Source organism: Gossypium raimondii, chromosome 11, assembly GCF_025698545.1.
Source record: "Gossypium raimondii isolate GPD5lz chromosome 11, ASM2569854v1, whole genome shotgun sequence".
NCBI classification, from domain to species: domain Eukaryota; kingdom Viridiplantae; phylum Streptophyta; class Magnoliopsida; order Malvales; family Malvaceae; genus Gossypium; species Gossypium raimondii.
The window spans coordinates 8,095,167-8,107,330 of NC_068575.1; the positions used below are offsets into that span (position 1 = coordinate 8,095,167).

General features: G+C 32.6%; 1 protein-coding gene across 1 annotated transcript; it reads right to left on the bottom strand.

Moving 5' to 3' along the window:
• Window positions 1-8,778: 8,778 nt before the first annotated feature.
• On the bottom strand, window positions 8,779-10,251 carry LOC105801264 (uncharacterized). Its single transcript, XM_012632582.1, has 2 exons — window positions 10,193-10,251; window positions 8,779-9,664 (listed from the first exon to the last, which is right to left on the bottom strand). The coding sequence occupies exons 1-2, from the start codon at window positions 10,249-10,251 to the stop codon at window positions 8,779-8,781; spliced, it is 945 nt and encodes a 314-aa protein (XP_012488036.1).
• Between the last annotated feature and the right edge of the window lie 1,913 nt (window positions 10,252-12,164).

Genomic DNA, 12,164 nt, shown 5'->3' on the forward strand with positions numbered 1-12,164 from the left:
TTACACTTCAAGCATGAACCTAGTATTTCATTTCCTTTCCACTCTTGTTTCCTATGCATAACACACAAGATATAAACATTACACTAAACCGTAGTCTCAAGCTAGCCTTTTTGAAGACTAACCACATGATAAACCTTTTTAATAAAGATTACAAACTTTAAACCTTACCACCCTTTTATGATCAGAAGCATATTTTCATCTAGACATTTACCATCTCAATGCATAATTTTATAAATTTAATGTATGCAATCCACCACAACTTGGCCAAAGCCTAAGCATACACACCAAACATGCTAGCCAAATAAACATATAGTATAAGCATTATAAGCATGGATAAGCACCACATTTATTTATGTATCAAACTTATCAACATGAGTTAATTCATAAACCATTTCTGACATTGCTACATACCAAATCATATACCAAGTATACCAAATACACATACTATGAAACTTTATTTTCTCACATGAACTTTAACTATAACTAATAATGCACAATTATAAACATAATTTCTTTTTAATCGTTTATCGATTATAATCAAGCATATGACCAATTATATACAAATCATTCATATGTTCTTCCAATTTTCCTCCTCCTCCTCTCCATTCCACATCCTTAATGTGTATAACACACTTAAACAACATTAACTACAATTTCACTATTCACTCACATGTATATTCAAAGCTGTCTATTCTAGTCAGAGTCACTAAATTATTTTTACCTAGAGCTACAGAACTCCAAATTAAGATCCATAAATTTTCCCTGAAACTAGATTCACATATCCTCTTACCATAAAATTTTCAGAATTTTTGGTTTAGCAAAATAGTATAGTCTATTCTTTAACGTTTCCCCTGTTTCACTGCTTGACAGTTCTGACCTCTCTTCACTAAAAATTAATTATCTCATTGTACAAAATTCGGATATTGTTTCTATTTGTTTCTCTTGAAAATAGATTAACTGAGGATTCTAAAACTATAAAATTTATTCCATAATTATTTTTTAAATTTTTGAAAATTTTCCAAAGTCAGAATAGGGGATTCCGAACTCTTTTTGACTCTGTCTAACTAAACTTCAAATATCTAAAAATATATAACTCTTTTGCTTGCTATGTTTCTTTTACGTGAAAATAGACTCATTTAGATTCAATTTCATATATTATTTAGCCTCTAATTCAATCTCCACCATTTTTGGTGATTTTTCAAAGTCACACAATTGTTGCTGTCAAAACTGTTTTATTGCTAAATGTACTCTTTCATAATTTCACTTTTTCACTTTCAATCACAATTCAATTCAAAATTCACTTTTCCATTTCTAAGTCGATATTCAATTCAATTCCACACCTATATTCGTTATTCAATTAGACTTAGTCAATTTTCTGATGAACACTTCGGAATAATAACAGATACTCGGTGGATTCAGTACATAGCAACCACCTTATTAATCAATGATGTCTGGTGGAATCAGCACATAGCAACCACGTTACTAATCAATGATGTTCAGTTCACATAGTAGCCTGCACATAGTACTACACATGTGACCATTACCATCCGATACACGTAGTAGCCTGCACATAGTACTACACACGTGATCGAAGCTATCTAGTACGCATAGTGGCCTGCACATAGTACTACACATGCGACCTATCATTCCGGTACATGTAGTAGCCTGCACCATAGTACTACACACGTGATCATCATTTTCACTTTTACATAGTGGCCTACACACAATCCGTGCCACACATGTGATCATTTCTGTCACTTCATTCGTATCCCTTTTTATTCCAAAGGTTTATTAAGGAAATTTTCACTTTTTCTCACTTTTCTTTTTATAGATCAATTTGAATTTCTCGTCTTTCTTGATTTATAACTATACATTTAACTTATATAACATCCATACTATTCATTCCAGTCCAAAAATCATACTTTGGAAAAATTACGTTTTTACCCCTAAAGTTTCACAAAATTACAATTTTGCCTGTAGGCTTGTAAAATAATTTTTATTCAATTTCCTTACATTTTAGGCCTAGTTGAACCATTTTCATAACTATAGCAGTCCACAATACTCACTTATTCACACACTTGTGACATATTTTATAACTTTTACAAATTAATACTTTTAGGCATTTTCATCGAAAATTACTTAGTACAAATCGTTTATCACACTCCAAACATTCATATTCTTCCATAAAACATCAAAATACATGCATATCATTCATGGGTAAATTTTTAAACACAAACCCTAGTTCAAAACAATGGTAAAAATAGGTAAATCTTGTTACGAGGATTTCAAAAACGTAAAAATCATTAAAAACGAGGATAGAACGGACTTACAATCGAACTTGGAAGCTTGAAAAACCCTAGCCCTGGTTTCTCCATGAAATTTTCGGCCTAGGGGTTGAAGATGGACAAAAATTGGCTTTTAATTTTGTTTTTAATTCATTTTAATAACTAAATGACCAAAATCCCCTTTAATGAAAAACTTTGGAAACATGCCTAACCATACCCATTTTTGTCCACCAACTTAACCAATGGTCTAATTACCATATAAAGACCTCGAATTTAAAATTTCATAACAATTGGACACCTCTAACATATAGAACTCAACTTTTACACTTTTTACAATTTAGTCCTTTTGATTAAATTTAGTGCCCAAACATCAAAATATTCAAACGAAATTTTCACAAAATCATTTTGTGAAATCATAAACCATAAAAATATAATGAAAATAATTTTTTTCTCGTTGAATTTGTGGTCCCGAAACCACTCTTCCGGCTAGCCCCAAATTCGGGTTGTTACAACTCTACCCCCTTTAGGGATTTTCGTCCTCGAAAATCTTACCAGATAGTAGATTAATGATTTGCTTCCACACAGTACATTTCAAATTCACACATGATTTTGGACTTCCATATCTTTTATAGATAATCACATAGATTCATAAAAAAATCAGGATAGCGATATTTCAGCATCTGAAGCTACACAAAGTATCAAAAAATTACAATCCATATAGAATGATATCCATTCCGATGATAAAAAAAATGTCTAGAAAGATCAATGCCACTCATAATTAATGGAATCCAAAGTAACAGAAGCAATATAATCTTCACTTATATTCAATAGAACAATAACCAGTAAAAACAAAATATTAGCCTCACTCAAACTTTACCGTCGATTTTCATATTCACACAAGGGAATAAATACCAGAAAAAGACATGGCAATGTCAAACATTACCCAAACAAACCAATAATTCTTTCATCTATTAATATGTTTAGCTAATGTTCTCATACGATAAGAATTCTTTTGAAACTAAACAGTCACATATACCTCTGAGGATAATTGTACACACAGAATGTCTAAAAGGAATCATAGTAATTACCCTATTATAGCTACTGTACTTAGCTATTAATACAATACAAACATTACTCAATTGTCTAATTCTGTCATCAGAATTTTCACATTATTTCTTTACTAACAGAAATCGATCCAGAAAAACTTCCGGTTAATTCTTTCTTTAAATAACATACTTGAATAAATCATTTAATCGGATTTAACTTCTTTTGTGACAATAACTTTGCATAATCTGAGTAGTTTTCAGAACTATCCAATATCTCTATTTTTATATTGTATTCATTTGCTAATTCATTCACTTTTCCGACCACATTATTAATCTTTCGTACACAAACTTCTGTAACACTACACTCGTAAGCTTATTCAACCAAAATCTTACAAATTTCATTGTAACATTTTACTGATATGGGGGGTGAGTGTAGTAAAACCTCAAATTTATCTTACACATAAATGCGCAAAACACATACTATCACAAATCGCCAATACATTAGCTTTTAATCACTTTTGTTCTCAACACATAATTCATATGCCAACTCAAATCACTAATTCACAATCGAAATTTCTATATAGCATCATAATCCAAATATCATAACTCATGTGCTCATATAATTATAACATTTATCAATAACAAAATGTTATACTCTTGATCCATACCTTTATGAGTTTCAACTTATAATCAATACATTTTCACTAAAACATTTAAGTGTTTACTTCTATACTATTAGAATTAACTCAGTTGAAAAACATATCTGTCTCATCAAGATAATTTTCGTCATAAAACAATACTGATAATGGGGTGATAGTGAGGTCATAAAGCTTCTAACTTGCTCTCATAGAAACATATATATATGACTTTGCATTCATCATCAATGTAATACCATCATAACCACGTAGTTCATTCCAAGCAAATTAACACATCTATTTATTATGAACATTTTCTGTCACCCACAATTTCACACAATGAATTTACTTACTCGAGCTCAATATTAATATCTAATTAAATTCCAATACTTAGCTTCCATTTTACTTACCGACATTTATTCAATTAGAGAACGTCTTACAGAATTGAGTACTTCGTTTTCTCTATGCCATAGTCCAACTATAGTCTTACACATATTTATATATTGATGCCATAGCCCAGCTATGGTCTTACACAATAGCACATATCACACCGATGCCATATCCCGGGTATGGTCTTATACGAAAATCACATATCACATGTTGCCATGGTCTAACCATGATCTTTTTCGTTAATTCATCACATATCACTAAACGAAAGTACTCATTCCTGCGTTCTACTCAATTTAATCTTCTAATTCAGTTTCATACTATTATAATATCCATGGTTCAATAATAAAGACATAAAACAAAACATCATATTACCTCTAATTTAACAATTAAATATAAGATTCTATCATATGAACGTACTGAATTCATTTATTCAAGCAGACGTACATAAACACACATTCCATCTATTTAAGTAAATTCGCTTAACATATTCACTTAATCAAATATGTTGAGCACATAGCATCATATAATCACCAACATACTTGGATGAGCTTATCACAACATAAACTTTCATTTTGTTTTTTTCTTTTTTTTCTTTTTTCAACTTATGATTATCTCTTTTCATACATGAACACATACATATCATGAATTTTTCTTCTTACCTTTCCAAATTCCAACATAACGTGAGCATATTTAATTTATGTCAATATCATTTTCAGCATTAACGAAAATAGCTCGGTTGAAAATCATCTCTGTCTTAACAAAACAATTTCATTAGAGTCCGAAGATATCACACCATCACGAGTCATAACATGACATGTATAGCTGAACTCACATATGCCACGTTCGGTCCGAGAACTGACTAAGCCGTAGCTCTGATAATACTCATGAAGTTATATTCATCAACTCACAAGGTGAATAAATCCACAATATCACTTAAACATATTATCCCAAGCTTAGTAGGATTTTATATAACTTTAACTCTTCATAATTTCTTTACTTTCATTTGCATTTCTTTACTTTCCACGCTTATTCCATATGCGTGACACACAAGTCCTAACATATCATTCAACTACAGTCACAAGCTAATGCATTTAACCAAACTCTTTTTCGAATTGATCATATGATAAGTCATTTCATAATAAATTGCATAATCTAAACCTTACCACTTTTTAGTGAGCGCTAACATATTTTCACTTAAATACTTTCCAATTCAATGTATTATATAAATAATCATAATACCATTCAACCAATAGCTTGGCACTTGCCTAAGCATCAAGCAACAACACTGGTTAGTGTACTTGTACACATTACATATAAACTCATCATGCATAATTTTCTTGTATCAACATATTAAAGATAATCATACATTTACATGTCATGATACATATCATTCTCTTATCGTTTCTTCATCAGTATATACCATTCATTTCATTATTTCGATATTTCATCTACCATCAATTTCATGAATTTCGCGTACATACCGGTAATAGTTCATTTCAAACTCACGTTATCTCACTTCAGAACTTTACCCGTTATATGATTTAAATATCAACGGTTACATTTATTTTAGATCAATACCAATAATAATCTATAAATCTATCAATTCAACCACATAAGTCCTTTACTGTTTCTTTCTGTATCGAAGAACGACTTACGGATATGAGTACATCATTTTCAGAAGCCCGAAGGCTGAACTTAAGCTCATGAGAGCTAAACAGATAGTAAACACGAAAGTCCGCAACAAATGCTGAACCTCGGTTTACTTGGGTAATTTTCCGTCAATTCGTCCTTTACATTTGTAATGCCATAACCCAGTTATGGTCTTATCCGTCAATTCATCCTTTGGCACAGAACAATTGTACTCAATCCTGCGTTCAATCCAAACTGGGTATTAAATTCGATAATATATTTCCAACAATAATTCAATTCCATGTTTTCTATTACCCTTATTATTTTCCATATTTATCCCGTTGAATTTATCAGAAATTCGATGGTTTTCAGAGGTAAACTTTTAGTGTACAAATCTGGGTCCGTCAATTCATATTCATGTGCGCACATTTCCATTTCAAAGAGCACAAACCCGCGAACCTTATCCTTACAAATGGGATTACTAGTCCAAAGCTAAATCCTCAGAATATAAACTCATAGAGTATTGTCGGGATTACCACCAAAGCTAAATCCTCAAATGACAATTACTCTAATGAGCTTGATTTGAATTACCGTCCAAAGCTAAATTCGACCCTAATTACGATTACCCGTCCAAGCTAAATCCATTTTCCACATATTCTACGGGAGGGCTATATCAGGATAGGATCACCCGTCTGGGCTAGATCCTTTTTACCTTCAATTCCTTTTCAGAGATCCATCGAATTTTTCTTTCATTCAACCGTGATTTATTTTCTCTTTTCATCAAGAATATCAATACTTCATCAATTATCATATAATAAACATCCAAATCATATTCACATCAAGAAAAATATATTTACAGCATTTAAGAATATATTCAAGTTACACGAACTTATCGGGCTAAATTGTAGAAATACCAAAATTTAAGGACATTTTGGTAATTTTCCATTTTCCTCGAATTTTCACCCAATCTTGATCTAAATTAATATTTCATTCAATTAATAATAAAACAATTCATTTCATGCAATCTGGTCATTTTGACATTTTTACAAAATTACCCTTAAAATTTCACTTTTATTCAATTTAGTCCCTAAACTAAAACTTGTAAATTAGCTATTTTAAAACAAACTCATATTAGTTGAATATTCACATATATTTTCCTCCTCCTCCACTCCATTCCACATCCTTGATATATACATAATACCACTATTTACTTGTTTACTCATAATAAGTTGTTCACTTGAGTCATAGTCACTAAATTAATTATATCTTAAGCTACAAAACTCCGAATTAAGATTAGAAAATTTTATATAAAACTAGACTCACATATATTATTATAATAAAATTTTAAGAATTTTTGTTTAGCAAATAAATACAGTTTATTCTTTAAACTCACCTCTATTCTGCTATTTGACAATTTCGACCCTTCTTCATTAAAATTAATTATCTCCTCGTACGAGATTCAAATGATGTTCATGTTTGTTTATATTGAAAATATACTCATTCAGGATTTTAAAATATAAATTTAAGCCCTTAATTATTTTTCTTAAATTTTGATGATTTTCCAAAGTCGAACAGGGAACCCAAATTCATTCTGACCTTATCTCACAAAATTTATTATATATCATGATTTACAATTCCATTACTTACACCGTTTATCCTATGAGAAACTAGACTCAATAAGGTTTAATTTCATACTTTTTCATCCTCTAATTCAATTTTTATGATTTTGGTGAATTTTCAAAGTCAGACTACTACTGCAGTCTCAAAACTATTTTAGTGTAAATATTGATAACTAAATTTATAACACCTTCCTTTCCTTTCTCTTCAATATTTTCCATCACTTCCTCTTATTTCCTTCACTAACATATCAAGAACATAGAACCTTATATAATAAAACCCTACATTAACATCAATTTCATACTTTTCAATAGTATCAAACTCAAAAATATATTGAAATCTTGATGTTATTACCTTGTGCTATTGATTTCAACATTTAATTTGATTTTCTCTCCTCCAGCTTCTATTTCTAGAATCTAACTTGATATTCTAGCTCCCCATAGTCTCCTTATTATATTTCTCTCTTGAAAACTATGGAAATTCTTTTGATTTGTAAGTGAAAATAGTGAATTTTTGGTAAAAGGACCAAATTGTAAAGAAAGCAAAACTTTCTTTCGTCTCTTCTCTTCTAATGTGAAATGCATGGAAAGATGATGAATTCTCTTCATCTTTCCTCCCTTTTATATTAATCATTTAATGATAAAATAATACTAAAATCTTAATAAAATATTAATTAAATAACATTTATATAATTAATTAATTAAAATATCACCAACATCATCATTACCTTCTAGAATTCTCTCTCTAATTGACTATTTTGCCCTTTATAATCTTTTAATATTCCATCCTTGAGTTATCACTTAATTTGGTAAAATTGTAATTTAGTCCCTCAAAATTCTTTGCCTTTTTCAATTTGGTCCTAATTCATCCATTTTCCTTAATTTCTAGATTATTACACCCTTAAAATATTTGCACTATCGGTCCTTTAACTTTTCATATTTACACTTTACCCCTTCAATTTTTTGAGTATTTACTCTTGATCAACAAAACTTTTCTCACTTTTGCGATGTAATCCTTTCTTGAATTAATATGTCATAATATACTTCCCAATGTCGCCATAACTCAAAATTTCCCTTTTTGTCACGTTATTTCCTTATTTTACTATATCAAGGATACCTACTTTCTTACTGTAGTAAATTTTCGGGGTATTACATTCTTCTTGCTTAACATCAAGATCTACATTCCTGCAATGCACGATTTGTAACTTATCGTTGGGATATCCTCATAAACATTAAACCTAATCACGTCACCGTCAAATTCCATGGTGAGTGTTCCACTCCAAACATCAATTTTTGTTCGCGCAGTACTCAAGAATGGTCTCCCAAGAAGTATGTCAGACGAATTGGCCGAGTTGTCATCCTCTATATTGATAATGTAAAAGTCTGTAGGAAATATTAGTTCGTTTACCTTAACAAGAACGTCCTCCAGCACTCCTTCCGAATGCACTACAGATCTATCTGCAAGCTGAATAATTACACATGTTTCCTTCAAAGGACCCACATCAAGTAGTTTATAAATTGATAAAGGCATAACTTTAATTGATGCGCCTAAGTCACACATGGTTTTTTTAATACCGACACTACCTATTTTGAAAGATATGGAAAACATACATTGGTCTTTACATTTGGGTGGTATTTTCCTTTGTAGAACGGCAGAGACATTTTCTCCGACACTCACATTTTCATTGGCCAATAGCTTCCTCTTACTCGTGCATAATTCTTTTAAGAATCTTGCATACTGTGAAATCTGCTTAATCACTTCAAGAAGAGGTATCTTTATTTCTACTTTTCGAAAGGTGTCGAGGATTTCCTTCTCTTCTCGCTCCTTCTTGTATTGGACAAGTTTTCCAGGAAACGGATGTGGTACTGCAAATGATTTTTGTGGTGCTAACTCCACTAGAGCCTCTGTGTCAAGGTTCTTTTCATCTTGACTAGCATCGTGGGCACGACTTGTGCTAGGTACAGGTTCCAAAACCTTCTCACTCCTCAATGTTATAACACTTACATTGTGTCGAGGATTAGGCTCAGTTTGGGATGACAACTTACCTTGGGACTCCAAACGGCTAACCGTGAGCGCAAGCTTGCTCACTTACTTATTTAACTCCTGCAAATGCATGTCAGTTTTTTGCTAAAACTTCTCAGTACTATTAAATATCCTTTCCACTATGGCTTCCAAAGATGACTCTGAGGGCGATAATTGTTGATTCGAAGATGGCCTTTGTTGGTAAGGTTGATTGAACTGAGGATTCGACCCATAACTTAGGTTTGGATGATCTTTCCACCCCACATTATATGAGTTCGAGTAGGGGTCATATCACCTTAGGGACGGTCCTGGAAAGTTCCTGACAACATTTGTTTGTTCTGTCGAATCCTCATGTAAAATTGGACATGAGTCCGTCGAGTGGTCTGGCTTAGCGTAAATTTCGCATAACCGTGCTGGGCCCGTTTTATCTATAAGTAAAGTTTGAACAACGTTAGTCAGCTTATCAATTTTATCTTCTAGAGATAGAGAACTTAACCTATGAACTCGTCTCGTGGGTTCTGTAATCAGTCGGAATTGCTAAGAGTTAGCAGCCATTGTCGATATCAACTCTTGTGCTCTTTGAGGAGCCATGTTAACAAGTGCCCCTCCACTTGCAGCATCTATCATTTTTATTTCCATCGGGAGCAAACCCTCATAGAAATACTGCAAGAGTGACTGTTCAGTCAATCCATGTTGTGGGCAACTTGCACACAACTTTTTGTATCGCTTCTAGTAATCATAAAGTGATTCATTCTCCTTCTGATGGATTCCCACGGTGTCCCTCTTTAGTTCAGCCGCTCGAGTTGCAGGGAAAAACCTGTTAAGAAACAAACGAGACATGTTAGACCATGTTGGCAGATCCCGGAGGTAAATAAAATAGCCACTCTCTAGCAGAGTCAACTAATGGGAAAGGAAAACACGAAGTTTGATTTGGTCTTTGGTTACTTCCTAAGGCTTCATGCTTGTGCACACCATATGGAACTCTTTAACGTGGGTGTACGGATTTTCATTCTGTAATCCACGGAAAGTGGGTAGTAAATGAATCAAACTCGACTTTACCTCAAACGATGTTTTTCCCGCCGAATAGGTTATACATAAGGGCTGTTGTTCATCCGGTGCCGCTGAGAGCTGGCGTATAGTTTGTTCGGTCATATCGTCCTGTTCGTCAAACTGGAAAATTTTCTCGGTGTAAGATATGGTTTCGAATCCTGGATTTGGTCGTTTACCGCGTCGAATGGCTTGTTTCTGCAGTTGTCGGGCCAATTTCTCAATTTCTGGTTCAAACTCTAGAGTTCCCGGTTCTAATCTGGTCATAAGGTAAACAAACAAAAATTAGAAAAAAATATCTCCAATCCCCGGCAACGGCGCTAAAATTTGATGGGCGTCGAAACCACCAAAAATAATTCTTACAAAATAATTCTAAATAGTAGTAAATAGTGTTAGTAGGGTCGAGTCCACAAGGATTGGTATTATAATCAACTTTTGCATTTAACTTATGATTAGAATTTCTGTCGTATCGATAGTCGCGACTATAGTTGTGCCCACGACTCCAAACGGGCCTGCTAAAAAATAAATAAATAAAGCAGGGGAGTTTTGAAATGTTTAGAAACTAAATACTTGTAACAGCATAAATAAATAATTAAATAAATTAGAAATTAAATTGGAAATTAAATTCGGATTTTGTAATCAAAGATAATAAGCCTTAGCCCTAGAATTTGTGGATTCTGGATTTTTGAATCTATCATTGAAAATTAATTTTCTCCTCCAAACAATAAGCTGGTTATAGTAGTTAAGAACGTCCTAACCACCAATTCTTCCTCTCGTAGCTGGTTCCGGTACTACCTGCAAACCAACCCTTACCAATTATCTAATCGAGATACATGTGTTCCCGATTCAAGATTCCAGCAGCCTTGCGCTCTGAAGAACCCAACTCGAATTAACGGCCACAACCGCGTGGGTTGTTTAAACCCGATCACCTCTTCCTTGATTTGTTCTCGGAGATCCGAATACATCATGGCTGACTCGTTTCTCCAACTATCACCAAACACGACTCCAACCCAATGTGCACTTTTTGACTTGAAATCGAGTTAACTTTAAGAGATGAGTTGTCAATCCTGACACTTAAGAAAAATGTGAACACCGATTGGAAGGATTTTTAGTATGGATATGTATCTCACGATTCCCGACCGGAAAGAACACCGACCTAAAGCTAAGATGGAATTTAGTTAAACATGAAATTAAGCATGCTTTGTAGGTTTTGAAAGGTGATTTGGTGATAATGGAGAAGAATGAGAAAGAAAGGTACTTGGCAAGCAATTAGACAAATTTGGCAAAGAACAAAGAAATGAAAATAAAACAGCAATAGCTATGGACGCAACAACTTTGGAAGAAAAAAGAATAATTCTATTTAATTCCAAATGGAAATCAAATGTAAAATGTAATGTGTCTTTTCAAAGTAACTTAAAACACTATTTATATACATGATATTTACTAAAATTGGCTTTAACCAGTTCAACATATAAATAAAATCAAATAAAAAT

Excerpts from the sequence above, each read along its gene's own strand:
- LOC105801264 (XM_012632582.1), bottom strand. The coding sequence starts at position 10,251 with ATGATAGATGCTGCAAGTGGAGGGGCACTTGTTAACATGGCTCCTCAA. Across the intron at positions 9,665-10,192 it reads GCTCCTCAAAGAGCACAAGA|CCGTTTGGAGTCCCAAGGTA; the intron begins GTTGATATCGAC and ends GCTCACGGTTAG.